General features: G+C 39.5%; 1 protein-coding gene across 5 annotated transcripts in view; it reads left to right on the forward strand.

Moving 5' to 3' along the window:
• The window catches only part of LOC110398614 (tripartite motif-containing protein 2-like), a 41,768-nt gene extending 19,164 nt beyond the window's left edge, over positions 1-22,604 (forward strand). For 2 of the 5 annotated variants that reach the window (XM_021396432.1, XM_021396433.1), the window contains exons 2-4: positions 10,136-10,374; positions 11,740-11,813; positions 14,325-16,684. In XM_021396432.1, the coding sequence (XP_021252107.1) occupies positions 10,136-10,374; positions 11,740-11,813; positions 14,325-14,459 (448 nt within the window). In that variant the 3' untranslated portion in view covers positions 14,460-16,684. Of the gene's footprint in view, positions 1-10,135; positions 10,375-11,736; positions 11,814-14,324; positions 16,685-22,453 lie in introns of those variants that run through there. The other 3 variants (XR_002438499.1, XR_002438500.1, XM_021396434.1) reach the window with 3 other exon arrangements.

Raw genomic sequence — 22,923 nt, forward strand, 5'->3', positions numbered from 1 at the left:
TTAAAGTGGAGACTAAAGTTCAGACCATTAATCTTAACCTAGAGCATTTGGATGACTTATTTAATATTAGGGGAATATATAATGATATATAGCTGTGGTCTGTAAAATAACAGTGGGTTGGGTTTGGTGAGTTTTTTTTAAGTAACCTACCAGTTATGAGATCGCTCAGAATGTAAATTCAGGTTATGCTTAGAAAATGGAAAAGAAGAAATTATTTGAAAAACATAACGATTAAAGGAGATGATAGCAGGAGCTAGAACACTCATCTCTGTGTCGCTATAAAGATGGCATATGCCATTTATTTTCTTCTGAACTTACTTCCAATGAGTGCTGTAAACTTCTGTGGGAGGGTAGCATTTCTGTCCTTCCTTCCTCTTTTTTGTTTCTCTCTTTCTCTTTCTTTCTGAAAAATAAATAATAACCCCCAAGCCTGTCCCCCAACTCAAAACACACATACAGTAAACTTGTTTGAAACAGGCTGGTAATAACTGTTATGCAGTAAAGTGCAAGACTGTTCACGGAGCCACAAATCCATTTCCTCTTCACGATGGAGAAGAAACCCACATGCCAACATTAAACATGCAAGAGAGGTTGTGGATGCCCCATCCCAGGAGACATTCAAGGCGAGGCTGGTTGTAGCTCTGGGCAGCCTGGTCTAGTGGTTGGAAACCCTTCCCATGTCAGAGGGGGCTGAAACTAGATGATCTTTGAGGTCCTTTTCAACCCAGGCCATTCTATGAAACGAGATCTTGTTTTCTCATTTTTTGGTTGTCTCATTTTCCCTGCCACAGTCCCATGGATTTGTTTTGTTGAAGAAGCTGAATAAACTTCAGAACATAAAATCAGTGTCAGCAGACAGCTTCCTTGGAGATAATTATATAAGAATTGCGCTTTGAAGCAATCTCTCATTTGGAGATGTAGCTCCCTGTGAGAGTGGCTGTAGCTCTGACTCTTCCAGTCTTCTTTGGCCATGAGGTATGTTATGGGATTGGTTCTGTTTTGAGGGGTATGTAGTCGTTGTGACTGACTGTAAAGAGAAATAGTAGTTTGAGCAATACTTGTCATTCTGCTGTAGTGTATGTAAATGTTATGCTAGACAGAGCAAGGAAGAGCAAGCACCTGAGTGGTGCCGGTATGCTTCCGTCAGAGAGTCTTCCACCTCAGGTCTGGGAGTTGCAACTTGGTCTCGATATTTGTTTAAAATGTGGCTTTGTTCAGTTGGCAGGAACAAAAGACCTTGGATCTCTTGGCTGTGAGAGTTTAAAAACATTTTTACTTGTTCTTTGGAATGGGGTTCTCTAGACGGTTCAAAAGGAAAATGAAGAAAACTAAGAAACAACAGTAAAACCCCACCCCCTCCTCTCCAAAAATGTGCCTGAAACTCTCTGGCCTTTTTTAAACTGTGAATCCTGAGCTGCAGATTCCTGCTTCTTTCAGCCTGCTAAACGTGGTGCTAAAATGAAGCATGCTACATTCTCTTTGACAGAGTTCAGCACTTGTCAAGGGAGTGAGAGGAACAGCATTTTGGCGCAAGCACCCCAAATCCTAACACACACATGTGCTGCCTGATGTTTCACTTCAGGTTATAAACTGGATTACAGCATGGTTTTGCCCTGTGGGCATTACCCAGGGAAACCAGGCCAGATCTGCGTGATGTGTGAACCAATCTAGTGAAAGGATTATCAAGTGGGAAATAAATGATGTGTGGAGATTCTGTATTTTCAATGAGAATTTAGTTTAAGTTTCATTTGTGATAAATGCCTATTAATACTATTTACCTGATCAGTCAGTCCAGGAATGTAATAAGTACATTCAGGAACCTGCATTTAAACAGTTTTGAGCAACATTTTAAACTGTGATTTTTAAAATAACTATGTATGTTCTAACTAAGTCAGAGTAGCACAGACCAACATTAAAACCAACATTTTTTTTATTCCTGATGCAAATGGGCTTCTGTGCCCTTTTATTTGTGGGTAGCTTTGTTGGCCTCACTGAGCTGAAATATTGCGTATGATTTGTGTTTTTTGTTTTGTTTTTCAAAATAAAAGATTCACTGTATTTAGCAATGCAAGTGGCACCTTGTCTGCAAAACCCACCAGCTGTAATACTGGAGAACAAAACTAACTGGATGTTGCTTAGCTTCAGTAGTGTCTGTGTATTCAAAATTGCGAAGCTGAGAATAAGTACTAACACCAAGGATCTGTTTATTTCCTTCAGTAACAGTCTGGCAACATCTGATTTATTTATTATTCTAAGTGAATAGATGAAAGGAATGCATCTTACCCTCAGTAAGTTTGCAGACGACACCAAGATGGCAGGAAGAGTCGATCTGCCTGGAGGTAGAGAGGCCCTACAGAGAGATCTGGAGAGGCTGGATCTCTGGGCTGAAGCCAATGGGATGAGGTTCAACAAGACCAAGTGCCGGGTCCTGCACTTCAGCCGCAACAACCCCAGGCAACGCTACAGGCTTGGGGCAGAGTGGCTGGAAGGTTGTGTGGAGGAAATGGACCTGGGGGTATTAGTTGATGCTCGGCTGAGCATGAGCCAGCAGTGCGCCCAGGTGGCCAAGAAGGCCAATGGCATCCTGGCTTGTATCAGAAATAATGTTGCCAGTAGGGGTAGGGAAGTCATTCTCCCTCTGTACTCAGCCCTTGTGAGGCCACACCTCGAGTACTGTGTCCAGTTTTGGGCCCCTCACTTCAAAAAGGACATTGAGGCCCTGGAGCGTGTTCAGAGGAGGGCGACAAAGCTGGTGAGGGGTCTGGAGCACAGGCCTTATGAGGAGCGGCTGAGGGAGCTGGGATTGTTCAGTACGGAGAAGAGGAGGCTCAGGGGAGACTTTATCGCTCTCTATAACTACCTGAAGGGAGGTTGTAGTGAGCTGGGGGTCGGCCTCTTCTCTCTTGTAACTAGTGACAGGACGAGGGGGAATGGCTTCAAGTTGTGCCAGGGGAGATTTAGGCTGGACATTAGGAAACACTACTTTTCTGAAAGAGTGGTCAGGTGCTGGAATGGGCTGCCCAGGGAGGTGGTTGAGTCACCGTCCCTGGAGGTGTTCAAGAAACGTTTAGATATAGCGTTGAGAGACCTGGTTTAGTGGGGTTATTGGTGGTAAGTGGGTGGTTGGACTAGGTGATCTTGTAGGTCTTTTCCAGCCTAGCTAATTCTATGATTCTATGATTCTATCTTTGCATTAATGCTTGTACGAATGTTCAGCAGGTGGCTAGCTTGGATTCTCGTGGTCCTTCCATATGAGATCACCGATTGTGCTGTGAAGCTTTGAGTCAAGCCGGGTTAAACACATTGCTCTGCAGTGTGAGGAACTGCTGCTGGTTTGTGTGTCAGAAGCACAGCTTTGTGTGGGGATTCTTTGGCTCTGCTTGAAATGTCTGCGGAGGCAAAGGGTACTTGTGGGGTTTGCTGTTGCTGCTGGAAGTTGGAGCGGGGGAGGGCTGCTCTGGGAAATGCTGTGACTCCCAGAACAATCAGAAGGTGCTCACTGAGTGCTGGGCTTTATCCACCTCTCTCAATGAAAGTACTTTCATTCCATCTGTGATGATGGTTCCCATAGAAGGGTTGCGTAAGAGCCGTTATCCCTGTGGGCGTTAAATCCTCCTTCCAATTTGAGAATAATATTTGCATGCGTATTTCTCAGCTGCGCTGCCATGCCAGATGCACAGTGGTGGCTGTCTCTGCCAGCTAATCCTGCAATAACGCTCTGGTGACCAAATCCAGTGGCCCTGCGCACAGCTGATTGCTGAGTAGGGAGGGAAAAATAATCACCCAGTGTATCACGTTGCAGCTCTCTGCTGCATTCCTATCCCACAATCCCTTGTGCGATTTGCTGCAATCTTTCTACACAGGCTGAGTGAGAAAAAGATGTGCTAAATAAAGATTGATTGGTCTGAATCCTGAAGGGGTTTCCCACTTGTAATTCATGACAACTTCACTGGGCCTCCTTTCATTCTTCCATTTTTCTTTCCACCTATCCTCTTCGTGGGATGGAGCATCGTTCCTCAGAGCACAAAATAGTCTGCGCCTCTCGTACTGACTGTGCTGTGATAGAGATTCTTTACCAGTTTTACATGTGAGCCTTGAGATATTGACAGATGATGTTTCATTCGTTTGGACTACTGTGGAACTGCAGCTCCATCCCTGCAAGGATTTTTTCCTCAGCACTGCATTGATTGAGCAGTTTTTCTCCAAAGATGGGTAGGTCTAAAATGCTCAGGTTTTCTCAGTGTTGTTCCTGGTGGCTGCTGCTGGGTTGCTTCTTCTGTTTTGGCCTCGATTGTTCTTGATGCTTCTGCAAGCTGTAAGAGGAAGAGGTTTGCTGTGTATTAAACAACAAGGCACCAAACTGATTGCAAGAACGGGAGAGAAAGGAATGCAAATGTAGCTTGTCAAGCCTTCTCCACCAGTGGGCTGTGCGGCAGTTCTGATTATTAATTTACAGTGTGTTTTGTATCAGCTGATTTTAGGGTGCTGCTATAAATGCCCCAGATCTGACCTTTTTTCCACAAAAGCATGGATAGGAGCTGTATCCGTTTTAAGGAGTTTTAAACCTCAGAATCCCCAGTGTTTGAAGAGAGATTACTGAGGTTTCCCACCCTTTCTTACAGCTCCCAGGCCTGACTGTTCCTTTGGAAAGGTTACCATTGGAAGCCTATTCATTTATAATACATGAATAGACCCCTTGGGTTGTGAATACCATTGATAAGAAGAGGATGAACAGGCTGCAAGCAATTTGTTCTCCTCAGGCTAAGCTTTCAGGCTTGTTGCAGTTCTGACTGAGTGGAGTTCAGTGATAGCAGTGTATCAGCAATAGAGCATTTTGCTCTTTTAGAAATAAATCCTGGGAAATGGACAATTAGAAGATTTCCAAGTGTGTCTTTCTTGTCTGGGCCACAAAAACTGGTAGAAAATTCAGTAATGACTGAAGAATTGTAGAGCTAATTTAAAGCGACCTGCAGATAAAGGAGACTGTTACATGACTGTATTTATCTGAAGCAGCTCTTCTGGAGCTGTAACTTATTATACATGAACATTTTTTCCCTTTTTCTATTATTATTGTGGAACTTTCACAAATGCCTGGGATCACACCCTGACTTCAGCTCCTGAAAGCATGCATGCATAGCAGGGCCAGGCTTTACGCTAGCTTAGAGAGCCATTGTTTCCTCCTTTCTTTGCTGTATAGTATATTTTGAACGAAAATCAATAGTCAAGAGAGAAAGAATAATGTCAGTTTTGGGGTGGCTGGCAAGATAACCGTCCTAAAGCCACAACCAAGTGACAAAGTGACTTGATTTGGCAAACCTGATGTGGGTTTCCAGTGTGTGCTTCTTATAGATAAATGGGTGGGGCTTTATGTCTTGTGTGGTGCAAGGTTTCAAAACCCTTTAGCTGTCCATTTTAAATTCTGAAGTGTAAATATATGGAAAAGTGATTCTCAGACTTATTTTCAAAGGTAATGTTTTGGCTGCTATTTGTTAGATGTGAGGCAAATGAACCTCTGAAAATCAACTGCAGCAGGATCCAAGTTTAGAAGATGCTACTAAAATAATAGAATGTTTTTCCTGTTGAATGAGAGTCATATTTGACAAAATTTCCCACTGCTATTACATCTGAAATTTATGTTCTATTTTGGAGGCAGTGCAGTTAATTAGAATAAATGCTGCCTTTGTCTAAATTCAAATGGATCATCTAAAATTTACAACTTTTGCTCAGATAGTCTTTGGTTATGCAATTGCTTTCACTGAAACAATAGGTAATTGCGTCATTTCCATAACTACATCACATTTAGCAAAACTGCATCCAAGATGAAGATGGCTCAGGGAGGCTGCAGCAATCAGATGTTCAATTCTGGCAATAACATACTTGAGAAACTTTGTAAAACAAACCACTTGTGTAAAAAGTTATTGTACCACGTAGATGCCACAGCTTGAAATGTGCTGATGAAATTCTGTTTTCAGGTGCATGATTTAAGCCTGGTTCATGTGGGCACAGGGGACAATCGTGGCTTGCTGTGATTCAGACAAAATAACAAATATTAAAAGCGCTTATTTCTGAGCTCTCATTAAGACACTCACACTAGAAGCGTGAACATCTGAAAATCAAAGTTAAGGATAAGGCTTACATATGAAATGCTAAGAATCACCTCATTATGCAGTGTGATTGGGGGAATTTAGAAAACGAGGGTGAAGATCAGATGAAATTAGCATGAAATTTTTCAGGCAACAGCAAGTTTTCCTTGTATAAACACTTTTTCCTGGTGTAGCTGTACTTGATGGCTGAAAAAGAAATTACAGAAAATCATATTTGGTTGCTAGAGAACTTATATTAAGTGGCAGGCAGCTATATGGAAGTCCTTTCATATCTTAGGTGCATTTTTAATAGTCTATGCTTAATGTATAACAAAGAAAATTTGCGCTATTCATAACTTGTTGGTGTCCAGTTTGGAAACTGTGCTTTTGATAAGAAGTCCTCCTGATTCTCATTATCTTGCCTCCCTTTCCCTCTCATTATCTTCCCTCCCTTTTCCCTCCCTCTTGGTAGGGAAACCAGAAGCAAATGCAGCTGAACTAATAATGGAAACATTTGTATTTAGAAGGGCATCACTGAAGAGCTGCATGCGATACAGCTGAATGCATTAATGCATATTTGGTAGTGTTCTCTTTCTACTCCCATCTATGAAAGCTGAGTATTTTTGTTCCACTTCTTGTAAAGCCTTTTTTAGCTCCAGCTTTTAAAAAGTAATGTGTGTTCATAACTGACACCTCAAGGTTTAGTATGTGTGGTTTATGGCATTTAGATAGCTAAATTAGTTTGTGTTTACATAATATTCAAATTTTATCTTACTACGGAAAAAGAAATGGAAAAAAGAAAGGATCAATTCTGAAATCGCATGTTTTTGGGTCATGAACAAACATTGCTTTGCATGAATATTATAGCATTTTTTAACCTTACAGTTTCTCCTTTTTCAGAGGGAAAAAAATGGAAACAGAAGGGCCTATCATCAGTTGTGTGCATGGAGTTGCACGCTGATTACTGCTTTTGGGTAGTTTAGCCGTGATTAACTTTGTGCTGCTAGCAGAGAGCTGGATCTCCAGGGCAGTGAAGACTGTTCCTTGGTCACTACTGTTATCTTAGAAATAGCCAGTGGTGTGATGGGGAAAGTGAGCCGTACCTGCATGTTTAATACACAGCTCAGGGAGAGCAGCTTAGCCCTGGCAGAGCAGCACAATGTGCATTCAGCACAGGAAGATCACGTGTCACTGCTGATAAATGTCATGGGCCCCAGAAACCTTTGCAGAATCAAGTGACCTTTAAATGAGCGTGATCAGGACCTGCAGCAGAGGGCTTGTCAATTCTGTCTTGGAAAGCCTGAGCTGCTTAGAGGCCAGGTATTGACTTGAGCCTCCTTAAGTCCAAACCTGCCATATCTTTGGCACAGTGGGCACTGATAAGGGGGAAAAGTGTAAGTTGAACCATTTTAAAACTCTGTCTGTGATGCAGCCATTTGGCTGGTGCAGTTCCAGTTTAAGAATTTTGCCAGAAGTACTGCAGATGTAAGAAATCCAATGTTTGTTAGCACTGGCTTAGGTTTCTGGCACAAAAACGTTTATGATACGGGATGTCCTTAAAACCAGACAGCCCTGTAACTCTTACAGTTCAGAGGCAACATGTCTTTCCAGAATGCCTGCTCAGACAGAGGTGTTATGTATGGTGGTGTAGGCTGTTTCCCAGGCTCTCATCAGCAATATGATGTTTTAGAAGTTTAATTCTCCCTTGCATTTGTCTTATATGGAAATATGAATTCCTGCATCAGGATGAAATATGGGTGAATGTGTTATTGATTATGTTATTTCATGGGGATTATAAGATGTATTTCTTCTTGTTTTTTTTTCCTGCCACCAACTCCAGCAGTGTGCAGGGTAGAAGGGAACAGGACCCATATGTCAGTGATGCAGGATGGCCAGTGAAGGCTCCAACATCCCAAGTCCTGTGGTCCGTCAGATTGATAAGCAGTTTCTGATTTGTAACATATGCCTGGACTATTACAAGAACCCCAAAGTACTTCCCTGTCAGCACACTTTTTGTGAAAGCTAAGTCCCTTCTTTGGGCTTCTAAGTAGACATTTGTCTTGTAGGGGGGACAGTGACTTTTTACTTGTAAAGGACATGTCAAGGAACAATAAATTCTGGGAAGGCTGGAGAAGCAGGGATGTAGAAACTGTTATTTGTGTTGGGCAGGATGAAGATACAGCAATAATATTTGGATTATATTCCCTTTATACTAGAGTAAATTGAAAGTAAATGCCACGAAAGGCATGAAGATTGCACCAGTGTATGGTGGCAGTCAGAATTTGGATCTCAAATTAATAACCTCAAATTTATACTACTTAGTACTTAATTAGAAACAATGAAAGCCTTTCTTTGTTGATTTAATAAGTAGAGAAAAAATTATCCCATCCTTTATTGTCTAAGGGTTCAACATGATGTATGCATTATTAATAACCGGTGATTAAGTGTCCTTGTTATTCTGCATCTTGGTAGACTGAAGTGGAAAACCTCTCTGAAAAGCAGTGGGGGGAAAAAACTGCCTTCTGTCTTCTACTGTATTCAGCTGAATGAAATGAACTTACCTGGTGATATTTTAATGTTACATTACCCATTCAAATAGTGGAGAGAATACAGCATCTGCAAGAATTATTGATTAGAGGTCTTGATCTGATGGTGGGATGCAGATGTTTGGGTTATATGTTGAATGGTAGGAAAATAATAGTAAAAGATGCTTTGTGCAACCACTTGGTTTACCTCTTCCTTATAATTGCAGTGGGCATATTAAATTTTACAGGATGCAAGATTATGAGTTTCTGAGTGTGTAAGACAAAATGGTCTTTTGTAGAAGAATAGGACACTGATTTTACTGAAGTCAGCAGTGAAACTTCCGCCGAAGTCAGTGAAGTCAAGATTTTTCACCATCATGTCATAAGTTTCTTGACTTCAGCTCATGTGTAAATCCTAAGGTCAGCTTCTGGTTTTCATGGTAACCCTCTTACGCTGATCTGGTTTTGGAGAGAGGTTGTAAGAACTCCTGCAGTGTATAGCTGATGCCCAAACCTAAACTCTCCTGTCAAAGAGCCCTTCCTGGGGGGTCAGAAGAAGGGCTGCCAAGGGAGGATGAAGTGTGGTGCAAGCAAAGCTCTTGGAAGAGGATGAGAGCCACACAGCTCTGCAAGGTTGCACTTTCTTGTATGGCATCTCGTGAAGAATGTGGTGTAGCGCTGCTTGCCTTTCAGGCTCCCCAAGGACTGCTGTCCACAAAGCTTCCTGTCCTTATGATACTATATTGAATTGCCAGTTGCAGTCAAATGTTGAATGCTGCACAGTTGTTAACTTGGTTTTCCAGGCCAGAAGTAGCACAAACTGCTGCATTTTGTGGCTCACACAATTTTTGTATCAGATTTGTATTCTGTAAAAATCAGTCTTCCTCGAACAAAGAAAAAGACAATAAAAAAATCAATCACAAAAATTCCCTCAAACTTCCCTTAACATAAGCTGTTATAACTTAGACATGCTTCTCTGTGTAGTAGGGAGCAAAGCAGAATGAGCTCTGCTGATTCTGGCTAATTGCCAAATAACATTCCCAGTTGAAATAAATGGAAAAATTTCCATTGGCTTCATTGGGACCAGGTTTTAGGTCTGGAACACTAAACCCACGGATAGAAGCTAATAAAGGAGATTCCATTGGAAAGACCAAGGTCAGCCATCGGTTGATGCAGTAACTTCTTGTCTGTCAAATTTTATTGGATAGTTTATCATTTTTACTGTCTTAAGTGCAGGAAGCAGAACATGTCTCAAAGAGTGGATCCACTCAGCATGAATGTCTCAAAGAAAGCGCATCACTCTGATGATGATGTCAGCTTATTGAACCTTTTTTTATGTGGCAGAGAAAAAAGATTTAAAGGTTAAAAAAAAATCCCCATAATACTTAACTTCTGAAGCCAAGAATATGATTTACCTTTCCTTTTATAAGTAGAGACAGTGATATTTCAAATCATTTCTTAAATGAGAGTTTTTTCATCTTTGATGACAGCTTCCCTCTCTTTCTCCCCTTCCACTATTCCCCATAGGTGCTTACAGAACTACATTCCAGCCCATAGCTTAACCCTTCCTTGCCCCATGTGCCGCCAGACTTCAATTCTGCCAGAGAAAGGAGTTTCTGCACTCCAGAACAACTTCTTTATCAGCAACCTGATGGATGTTCTGCAACGAATTCCAGAGAACAGCATTGAAGAGTCCTCTTTGGAGACTGTCACTGATCTTGCTGTGGGCAAACCGCTCCCCTGCCCCAGTCACAATGGAAATGTAAGTGAGATGAAGTCCTGTAAGATGCACAGGTCCTGATATGTACTGACTGGTCTAGTTTGCCATGGGTATTTTATTTTAAATTAGGGGCGGGGGGGGAGATTGGAGAATTGAAGTGAAGTGAGTTCTTTGACTTTTATAATATTTCAGTAAAGACAGGTGGCTTCTTAAAATGAGCAATACTCAGATACATTTAATGGAGCATCTTAAAGTAATCAGGATATTATTTCATTTTATCAGTTATCTTGGATGAGTCTGCCTTCTAGCACATCTGTTCAAAATTGCTTCCCTTACAAGCACTGAGCCTTGTGCCTTTGCGTCTTTGGGATGGGTTTCCATAGCTCTCTGTCTTGTAAGCTCAAATGTTGCTGTGGGAACCTGTGGACTTGTTTTAGCAGTAGGAGGCAAGCACCTTATAAGCATAACTGACCTGCATATTGGACCAGTAAGGTCTGAGTCAGTCCCCAAAAGCTATGTGAGCATGTTAACGCAGTTCTAAGTAAAAGGGTGCTCTACCTTAGGATGCTCTAGGTCAACAGACTCAAAACAAAGTGCTTCTGTTTCACTGCCATGCTTTACGTATCTCATGTATCAGTCCTTGAAGGCTGCTTTGTTTTGTTTCTTTCCTCCACCTACTTTATTTGCCCAGCATCCCCTCACATACACTCCCAAGCAGTATCTGTATTGCTGGCAAGTACCCCCAAAGTAAGTAAGTACTCCCATATTGCAGTAGCAAGAACAGTTCCAGCTCTGCAGCTTATTTCAGCATTTTCAACATTAACCTGTGTGGCTCATGGTAAGCGTATCAGCTTCTGTCTCGTAGGAATGCTTATGCAAGTATGTAAGTAGACCATATTACAAAACTGTGCCATGCTGTATTGCAAACTTCTATGCAAGCCAACAAATGCATGCCAGTATTTTAAGACAACTTCCTCAGAACTGTTTCATTTGATACTCAGTTTAGACTGTACAGGAATAATTCAGGAACAGTAGACTGTACAGGAATAATTCAGTTGGTAGGTAATGGTTGCTCTTAGAGGAACAGCTTGTTTCCTTCTCCTTTACTAATCTGCTGCAATTAGGTTGACTTAGAGAACAGATATGCTGTACAATATGATTAATATATAACTGGTGTAACTTTTTTTAATGTGTGCTATACCAGTATGTGTGTAGTGGTTACTCTATAATGCATTTCTAGTTTTCATTTGCATTTTATTTAATTGCCTTAAAATGAATCGCAGATCTTTTCTGATATAGCAGTTGTGATAGGAGCCTTTTAATTGTGAAATGCATAAAAACATCAGAACAAAGATGCAGCTTGTTTTCCATTTTATATTATCAGCTGTTAATTTTTGTCTGTCCTTAGGAGAAAAAAAAAGTTTGTCTGCAATGAAAATTGGGCCACCTTATACCTATCTGAAAACTCCTTTTGAGGAGAAGTTGGTAAGTTTGTAAATCCTCTAAAAGAAACTTACTCAGCTTGCCTTGAAATATAGCGTGCCTCTTAAGATGCAGATCATAGAAGCATAGAATTGCCTGGGTTGAAAAGGACCTCAAAGATCATCGAGTTTCAACCCCCCTGCTGAGTGCAGGGTCACCAACCACTAGAGCAGGCTGCCCAGAGCCACGTCCAGTCTGGCCTTGAATGCCTCCAGGGACAGGGCATCCACAACCTCCCTGGGGAACCTGTTCCAGAGATACTGATTTGATGGGAGTATCTTCTTGCTCCAGTAAGTATTTGGGAGGGAGCTGAGGGGAATCTGAAGACAACTCCAATTTAAAGCTTTTGTTAGGCAATTAGAAGCCAACTTAACCACATTCATCCTTGTGATTGGAGTAGCTGAGAGAAGTTTGTAGGAGAACTCATTAAGGCTGGGGACCCTGAGCCTGACTGAGGACATGGGCTTTTCCTGGCTCCATAGGTGCACAGCATGAGGACTCTGTGTGACAAAGAGCAAGTCCCTGGCTGATAGCAGCTTTGCAGGGGGCTTTGGAGAGGGAATGAAGGGGACTGTGATGGTAGCTGGACGAGAATGCCTGCAAAGAACAGTCGTTCTGCACTGAAGCCTCTCTTCATTCATTTTTTTTTTCAGTTGGTTTGGGTATAATTCTGTGTAGGGTCAGATCCATTGTATTTTTACTACCGAGGGAAAAAATTTTCAAGTATATTTTAAATACCAACAGATTTTCTTTGTGTTAGTTTAGAAATAAGTTTGTGTTTAAATAAGCTTTTTCAGTCTCTCCAGCCATACAGGCTTTAAACCTCTGTGATTAAAATCAGATAGGAACTGATGCACAGTTATTTTCACGCTGACTTTCCTGTCTGCTTCTACCTCAGCATTCCTCAGGCCCTGTAGGTTAGCTGCTTTCCGTTCCAGCTGGTCTCCTTGACACCGCTACTGTTTTCCGTACCTGTGTGCATATCTTAGTCCTTCTGCGCACATCCTCTCAGCCTATGTTGTGGCACCTGTGTGTGTGTGCTTATGACAAATGAAACTCAGCTTGTGGTACCTTAACATAATAGATTTCCTGTGCTTGAACTATGAACTAATACTTCATTTACCCAATGCAGAGCAAAAAAGCCTGTCTTTGTGAAATTGGGGTAGTAGGGCACATATGCAATGGAACTTTTGAACCTAAGAAAAGAGTCTTATTTTTGATCTACACATGAAAATAACATTGGCTTTATTCTCAGTTGCTAAACACCTACAGCTCCTGTTTTTTTGTTTTTCCTTCTCTTCTCTGAATTTGAAGTGAAAGGCAGCTTAGATCCTAAGATCCACTCTTTTACGAGTGCAGATTATTTTCTGTCTGTAGAGTACAAAATGTATAGAGTGCTGAATTAAACACTTTTTAACAAAAGAGCATGTCCTATCTCTGACTAGTTTTTTTTCTTGAAATATTGTATAATAACTTGACATATTGACATAATCTTGTTGCATACTGCCAGTGTACTTCTCCTAGAAAAATAAGGAATCACCTGTCCTTCATATTCCGAAGTCACTTCATAAGATACCTTTTAAACCTTTTTTTCTCCTTACTTCTGTACTTCTTAATATCTCACTTACTTGGGACATTAAACTGTAATCTATTTTTTTGTACTCTGCAAACAATGTTCAGTGTGTCTTTGAGGTTAAATGAAAAGTCAGAATGTCAGAGCTTACTTTTAATGAGCATTAGAACTAATAAACTGAGCTAAATGCTGGCAAAATGCTGTTCTCCCTTACTAGAAACGTACAGTTAGGAAGCAGTAGCGTGACTCTGATATAATCATATTTGATTAATTGGGGTGGTTTACTTGCATGTAAGCATGTTATTTAAGTCATGGCAGTTTTACAAAATTTTTCTTTTAAATCTGCTTAAAGCTTTCAGGTTTACTGCGGGGGTAGGCAAAAGTGAAGACTTAGAACCTGGGCTTCTGTTCTCCTAAATTTTACCAGATAGTCTATGAGGAGTCCGTGGGTAATCCAGACTTGTATTCTTCCAAAATTCTTCCAAAAGCCAAAACATGCAAATTTAGCATACACGCTAACCCTGGGAGATAGGGAATGAGCATGTGTGAGAGATGAAGAAGAAGGCTGGCAAAGAGAAAAAAGCTCCTTTTTCTGTGGGCTACTATTTTAATTCAAACAAATCAAAAGCAGTAGGTGAACAATGTGATTATTCAAATGTGATTTTGGATAAACAAGGCTTATGATTGCTGAGAGCCTTATTCTTGAGACTCGAACTTTGAAGGGCTGGAATTGATGCGCTTTGGCATTATGAAATCTATTTCAGAAGTATGTGCAACCCTGATTATGCAAATGAAAAAAAAATTCAGTTAAATTGTAGTGGAGGAGATATGTATGGGTCACTAATTAGATCTTTGTTCTGAAATATCCTGATCAGGTTTAACATGTAGTCAGTGGATGGGATTTCACAACACAGTGGATATTAACTTGTGTTTCATTACAGCTAGTGGGAATGTTTTCGTTGATCAATTTTGTGACTTCTGTGGAAATACAGCGGAAACCAGTGTTGGACACCATACCTACCCTAGAGCTCCCATCCACTTGGAAACGAGGAGTTCAGGCAAACTTTTTTTTCTGAGCTGTTTCATGAAACAAACCTGTCATCAAGAAAAGCTTGCTGGGAATGTCACAAAATATGAGGCTCTTGTTGGAAGTGGAGGGGAGAGCAGAAAAGCCAGTAGCACATGTCTGTCTGTACGTAGAAATAACGAAAAAAGAATCTTAGTTGATTAAGAAATATTTGACAAAATCATAGGGAATCAACTTATCCAAAAACTCCAAGCCTGAATCATATTAATAATAGCTTTTCTTTCTGCTTCAGCTATGGCACAATCCAAAGACTTTCATGGGAAATGGGATCTATTTCACTCGAACCATTTTGAATGTGGTTGAGGCAAAGAAGACAGTTTTTGTGCAGACATTTATATATAACTCCTTATAGTCTGCTTGCTATTACCATTTTGTCTTCTGTTTCTCTGGCACTTGAATATACGTTGCTGTAAATGTAATGAAGTTCGTTATGAAATATTTAATAGGAAAAAGAAATTCTGCATTATTCTTTCATTGTGTCTAAAGATAACAAATATTGAACAGGTAAGGAGCTTGTTAAAGTGTCCTGAACATGAGCATTAAATTATGAAGAGGCAGAAATATGAACTTATGACCCAGATTCAAAATAAATGAGCATTTATGGCCATATAAAAATACTTAGCTTCGTCATGAACAACATTTTATTTTGCAAATTTTTGAAGCCTTTATAAAGACTTTAAATCGTAAACTCTGTTTAACTGACTTCCTCTATGCACTGTGAAACTGTGCCACGTCTTAAAGCCTACCAAAGCCAGGCCTCGGAAGACCTGCTACTGTAAGGCTGCTAAGTTCAGAGTTATTGGAGTAGTATTGATAGGAGTTGCCATTGTTTAGATCTACGTGTTCTTTCCTTGCTGATGCATTCCGTCTTACCAAGATTATTTGGAGCAGCTTTTACTTTGTCTCTAAAGTGGCTTACACAAGTGGCCATCAAATAACTAACCCCTCGCTGCATGCTCATCTCGTATCTTGTGAATTGTGATAAGAAGGAAGAATGGGAATATGATGGAAAGGAGCTTATCAGAGAAAAATCCCTATTAATGCTAATAAGCCATATGCAAGTTGTGGTTCTTACTTTTATCTCCTAATTCTCAAGACTAGGAACGGCCAACTATTTTGCACAGAGCTGTTACACGTCCCTCTGCTCTCCTGAAAACATCTGGTTCTACTTTACCCGTGCAACTACCTGATGTCAACCAACATCTCAGCACACCCCTCAGTCTGAGGTCTGAGTGCCAAAAGCATCAAACAAGTTATATGAGATTCTGATGCTATGCTCTGAATGCAAGAGAACTGCCAATGGCTTTCTTTGAAGCAAATACTGAGTTGCCTTATAAACTCTGAAATAAGCCTAAAATACTTTGTATTCAAGAGTTTTCTAGCTGTAGAAGAATGTCACCTGCTGAACTTGCATTTGTGCATTATTTCGACTAGCATATGATTTTGGGCACAGCACTTTTCTGTCTCTTTCCCTTCATGAATACATTCACATTTGGGGGTATTTATTACATATATAGACTTCATTTTTTAATCTCCAGACAGTGTTTTACTGCGGATGTAGCAGGTGGAAACAATCTTCATTTTCAAGTGTAGATCTGCGCCCTTATTATAATCTCAGATACAGGGTTTTGATGGCTTGAAGGGATTAGTAATAGGAGATGGATCTTGTCCCCTGCAGCACATCGGTTCATTGAGGATGCTTTTCTGTAGCAAATAAGCATGGTGTTTGGTGGTCTCAGCTGTGTTCATGTTGCACCGGTGGCCCTGTTAGGAATAACGGCTGAAGCTTACAATTTCTGTGGCAGCCCCTTAATGGAGATTAAGGATTGAATTCATGAGGGGACCTGAGTGCCCTGATTTATTTATTTATTTATTTATTTTTGAGTTCTTTCATAGAGTAATAAAGAGACCAAAGCTTACTGTTGTCTAAAGATAATGTTGCCTTGAGGTCCAGTGTTCTATTTCCTAGGTTACTGTTCTCATGTTTCCCAATAGAATAAAATGCATTTTAAAGAGTGTTTAGGTAGGAAATACGTAAGAATAACAGGTATCTTTTAAGTAGTAGATTTTATTGACATACAACAGAGCACAAACTTTGTTTCCTTTTGAACTGTAATCTAAGAGCTTAGATAATAACATGTGAGTTCAAGACCCAGAAAGGTGTGCTTTGAACTGATGCTACTGCTGCTGCCGTGTTTTAATCTAGAATTGTGCACTTTCAGGCAATGGAATTTTACTGCCAGTCCTGTGAGACAGCCATGCGCAGGGAGTGTACAGAGGGAGACCATGCAGAGCATCCCACAGTACCACTCAAGGATATGGTAGAGCAACACAAGGCTTCCCTCTGAGTCATGTTGGATGCTGTCAACAAAACGGTCTGGAGTCTACACTGATAGTTTTTCTGTTTTCATTTTTGCTACTAGCTTCTTCTGTTACACTGGGTAGATGTTTTAATGTGCTTGTGCCATAGACCTTTTCTTAAAGAATAGAGATACTGAGGATAGTGCAAGGAAAGAAATAACGTATATATCCATTGAGCACTGAGGGATTAGAGAAAAGGGCAAAAGATTTCTATCAGTCTTTTGCAAAACAGAAACCATTAGAAATTCAAGTGTCCTCCAAAGAAAGAGAATAAAATGTTAAGGAGAAAAGGACTAGCCAGTCATTAATTTCATAATAAATAAGTAATATTTTACGCTTAGAAGACAGCACAGAATTTACTCTGGAAGAAAAGTGTCAACAGTTTACAGGTAAGTTCAGCCCGGTTCCATGACTAATAGGACAGGGAAACCCATGGGCCCACACCCCAGGAGAGGGAAAAGGGTGGGGAGATGGGCCTAAAAACAAAATAGTGGCAACAATCTGAGGAGAAACAAACTAATTTACTAAATAAGATATCGGAATGCAAAATAGCACAATATAATACAGTATAATACAGTATAATTGGAATTGGAGCTAATAAATTAAATGAGGGTGTCCAAAAGCCAAAAAGCCTTACTCTAATGCTGAAGGTGAGAAACTACCGAGTCGAGCAGGACAGAGCCAGCAAAAATAAGGGACGTCTCGTGATATGCGAACAGTTTTTATCTTTCCCTCTGAATGGAAAATGGTAACAGAACAGTGAACAGTCCTTTGGGAAATGTAGTTCTTCTCTTCTGAGACAGGTATACCCGGAACCATTTATGATCCATGCAACTGGAGCATTAACTCTTTAACTCCAAGTGCACTACAAGATGTTATGATGTGGAATTCTGATAACCAAAAATCATAAATCCATGACAAAAAGGCAGATATTGATATACTAAATTGCTATTGATATATTTAAAGAAGACCTTCCTGCTGCCCCTTGCTAGATTTAATTCCAAGCAGAGCTTAGCTTTGCTTGTTGCATCCATGTGTACTCTGAAGGCCTTCCTATATTCCTCCCAAGTGGCCAGACCCATTTTCCACAGTCCATAAACTTTCTTCTTCCATTTGAGTTTGTCCATATCTCCTTGCTCATCCATGCAGATCTCCTGCCACATTTTGCTTGATTTATTACTCTTAGGGATGCACTGATCTTGAGCTTGAAATAAGTGGTGTTTTAATGTCAGCTGATTCTTTTGGGCCCACTTACCTTCTAATTCTCTAAACCCATGGAATATTTCCAGCTAGGTTCTTGAAGTTTGCTCTCCTGAAGTCCACGGTTGCAATCCTGCTTATTTCTATGTTTCTTCCTATCAAGATTCTGCACTCCACTATCTCATGATTACTGCATCCAAGGCTGCCTCTAACCTTCACATACCAATTAGTTTTTCTTTTTTTGTCAGAACAAGGTCCAGCAGTGTACCTCTGCTCATTGGCTCCTCTGCCATCTGCATCAGAAAGTTATCTTCAAGGCACTGTAGGAACCTACTGGACTGTGTATGCCTGGTGTTTGTTTTCCAGCACATATCATGCTGAGCTTCAGGTTTTCTCTACTCAAAACCAGGCTGCTAGTATATGCTACTAAAATTAAGTTTCACACCTATGGTTGAACAATTTAACGATTGTTTTCAGAGTTACTTAGAAGTGTGAATCACTGGGTAGTGTTTCCATACTCTGGATTTTCCTGTTGTAAACAAATGTTTTGTTTAAATTTAGTAGCAAAACAAATTTACTATATATTTGCAGAATATATTAAAGCTGGACCTGGTAATACCAGCCTTGAAAGAATTTTGTTTCATATTTAGATAGACAGTTCAGTGACTGTTGAAAAATATGTTAAAGAAGCAGGTACTGTTTGCTTAATATTGTATATATTCTAGGCATTTGCAGTGCAGAATCAGCACTATTCTGGTGATCTTCCCTTGGTCCAGTGCAGTGAAACTTTACACAGAGCTCTGCTTCCTTCCTTGTTGCACAGAGACAATGTTAAACTTCACAGAGAGCTTTGCTGATGTTGACAGAGTTGAAAAGTATGCAGAGTGGTGACGGATTCTAAGATAGACTTATCTCCATTAACTAAGTTATGTTGTAGACCTTCCCTTTTCAACTGTACTTGGCTGCATGCCTGCAGTTCAAATGATGAAAAATAAATCTTTGCAGACTCTGCTGATTGAACCTTCTGGGGTGACTGAGTCCAAAATTTTCTTTTCCATCATGAATTCATTTAAAAATGGATAATATAATTGTAATTGATAATCTCAAAAGAGAGGAGAATTTTTTTAAGTTTATTTTCAGTTTAATTTAAATAACATACATATGAATGCTGCAGGGAAAATATGACCTTTGAAGTATGAATGTCAAGTCAGTAGTGACAACTAATTAAATTAACCTAAGCTATTTCTAAAGATATTTAAATAAATAAATAAAAACATACTTTCCTTTACTGAATGTTACCATGAAAGACTGCTGTGTCTCATCTAAGACATCAAAGCCTTGAAATAGTTTGGAGAGGAAATGGAGTGCCAATTCTTTTTGAAAGCAAAAGTATTCCTAAGAGAGCTCCTTCTTCTAAACCATATGCCTTTGACATAAACTGGCAGTAAAGGAAAAATCTACTGCTAGATCCTGAGAACTGCATCTCACGTGCTTGCTGCTGTTCAGATACATTTGAACAACTTGACCTCACTGGAGATACATCACACGTCTCTATTTTGAGACTTATATAAACTGTTGAATTGAACTTGGTACAGTTCAGCATGTTAGAAGAAATGGAATACATTTGAAAGTAAGCTATGACCGTAAGATTATAGTATTACTGACTGCACTGAAATCATCAATGGAGTTCACTTGGAGTTTATTTGACATGTATTCTAGAAGTAGGATGCCATGAACATTGTGGTAAATTTACAGATCTAGGTCTATGCACATCTTAACTTGCATGAATGTTCTAGAACATCAAACATTCTTCCTCAGTACTGGCATTACCATTTGAAAAAAAAAAAGAGTGATTGTATTTTATTATTTTTCAGATTTTCCATGCAGTCTAGCAGAGATTCAAGATGTGCTCTAGCCAGGACCCTTCTCTGCATGGTTGTGCTGGGTGCACAAAGACATTAGGATTTCTTCCTTCAGTACAATGGAGATGGTGTTGCTTCCTTTTCATTAGTATAACACAAGAAATCTTCTTGTAAAGAAAGTAGGGAATGCCTACATTCTTTTTCCAAGAAAGTAACACAGTAAATATAGCAAACAAAAACATGCTTTAAGAAAGATTCTTTTTTTCCCAAAAGCTACAATGCTGTAAATAGCAGAATAGCCCTCAAAGCTGTATCAAATTGCTAATTTATCACATTTATCTGGCCTTCCATGAAACTAAGTTTTAAAGAAACACTACCGGTTGCTAACCAGAACTGTTTCAGAACTGAACCTTTGGCCATGAATTCTTTTTTCCTTTTGCAGCTGAAGGAGCCACTGCACGATAGATCTAAGGAGTTACTTTAACTTCTTCCAAAATTCTGTGTAAAAACTCCAGAGTAATTCTGTCTCTTACTTTAGGTTTACATTCTAATATATTGGAAATCTAGGTAAACATTCTCTTCATTGGATTATTTCTGCTGTAAACACTCTAAATCAGTGGGCAAAGTACAAGTTATTCATTGTATTACAAACTAAAGGTAGCTTTTCCTCTCAACCCATTTGAAAAATTCTTTGACCAGCCTTGTTTATACTCCCTCTTTCACCTACTGAAGCTTGGATTAATTTCTGTACAGTAGAATAACTTCAAAGGAATCAACTTCTATCTTCTTTCTAGGTATTCAGCCTGTAGCTTTTTGGTCAGGGCACTCATCTTTGAAATAAGATGATTAGAATTCAAACATATAACCAGTGGCTGTGAGGCTTCTCTGTGTAGTCAGACTTGATTTTAGAAGAAAATGTCAGCTTTAACTTAATTTTGCCTAGAGTTTAAATCTGATGGGCATCCATAGGCAATGTCTATCACACTTGGAGAAATAATTAATTAACCCTGAATTAATTTTATCTTTATCAATACAGTATTTGGAAACTTTGTTTTTCTGACTACATTATTCTGCTTTGTAAAATATTGTGTCTCAATACTCAAATGAGTATGTCATAACAGAACCAGATTGATTAAGTTGTTACATTCAAAATGTTTTTACAAGCAAAAAGAAACACAGCTTTAACATGAAGTTCAGATAATGCTCTAATGGTCTAATAAAAAAAAATATAGCATTTACTATTAGTCTGGTTGCAACACATAAGAAGACAATTAAGATCAGTGTATACATGCAGATCTTCAAATCTGCCCCTTTTCCCAGTTCTTTGCTCTCCACCAAAGACTCCCCTCAGTCCTCAGCTTTCAGTTGCCTTGGAGGAGAAGTACGTAACTGGGGAGAGGATGACAAACCATTGTCAGAAATGTGAGTTGTTCCCTCCTTCAGTGGGCCTTAAGGACAGAAAAAGCCAAATGGGATTGCTCCTCTGTTGAATGCTTGCTTTGTTTCTTCCTGAGCACTATTCAGTTGGTGCATGTTTTTTCATACAAACTTACTTTAACTGATGAAAGGCGACCAGATTTTGTGTAATTCATAATTTAGTAGTTACAACTACTGATTGGACTTTAGGTCTCTGTACATGCCCATAACTGTTCATGGAATTAATGGAAGAAAAACACTGGCTCATTTTCTGGTTCTTCACCGATATTTTGTGGTAGACATATGATGTTGGTTTGGTGGTAATTTCTTAATATATTGCTACATTGTTTAACAGAACTGTACTTCAAAGAAGCTATGATCTACCAATAACATTTCTACTAAGAAGTGCTAGTCATTTTCTTTGTACCTTGAAATTTGGGTTCACATTAGAGTAACTTTCAGCATATTCTTAAAAAAAAACAGAATTTCCTTTACTCTTCCTGAAGTCTCACACTTTCAACTGTCCTCAGCTGTAAACTGAAGCCCAAAGAAGTCTTAATTGCCTGGTGTGCAACCTAAGAGACATTTAAAAAGAAATTAGAAACTCTAATTATCTGCTTACTTTCCTTCATTTATGTTACATTTGCAAATTTATCTTCCCATACCTTTAATTTTCTGTCTACTGCTTTAATTTTAGCTTTTCATTATTAGTAGCATTGAACTGCTCTCTAGCTGCATCAATATATAGTTAAGTTTTCCTAAATGAGCATGAATCAGTTTGTTTTGCCCAATGTTTATGCTGCAATCAGGATTCTCAGAAGACATTCTTACATGTTATTCTGAAAAACTGTTACAAAAAGATTAAATAAATTTATCCAAATATTATTAGAACATGAGAGGGCGTTCTTATTCCTTAGAGTACAGACTGAAGATAACGGATTTTTACCTCCAAATTTTGTTCATCTTGTTGTCCTTTCAGCTGTGGTTATAATTAGTGTTATTATCTCAGCTTACCACACACTGTGCAGTGTTGACTGGAGAAGGATTCGAATGCTGATGTACAGTGAACTCATAATTTTAATTAAACATTACAGTGATGTTTCCTGTATATATGGAATATATTTGAACTTTTCCTATCTTGCAGGTGTGGATGTTTTTTCACCTTCGTGGATGTCATGGTTTTGTGATTTTCGGTTATTGGTATTCCACATCATAACATCATGTAGTGGACATACCTAGTTCTCAGAAGAGAAGGACTACTACAGTCCCCACGGCACTTTGCTCCTTTGTTACCATTTTCCAGCCAGAGGGAAAAGATAGAAGCTCGCAGTATAAAAACTTGCAGATCACGAGACCTCGTCCCTTTTTCCGCCGTCTCTCGTCTTGGCAGCACCTCGCTCTCCAGCCGTCTTATCGTCGGTAGTAGAGTAAGGCCTACCTTGATTTTGGGACATTCTCTCTCTCTGTATTGGATTTATCAGCTTAAATTGTAATTATATTGTATTATAGTGTGTTGTTTTGCATTCCGATATCTTATTTAGTAAATTAGTTTGTTTCTCCTCAGATTGTTGCCGCTGTTCTTTGCTCTCAGGGCCATCTCCCTACCCTTTTCCC

This window comes from Numida meleagris, chromosome 4 (assembly GCF_002078875.1).
Source record: "Numida meleagris isolate 19003 breed g44 Domestic line chromosome 4, NumMel1.0, whole genome shotgun sequence".
In the NCBI taxonomy this organism is placed as follows: domain Eukaryota; kingdom Metazoa; phylum Chordata; class Aves; order Galliformes; family Numididae; genus Numida; species Numida meleagris.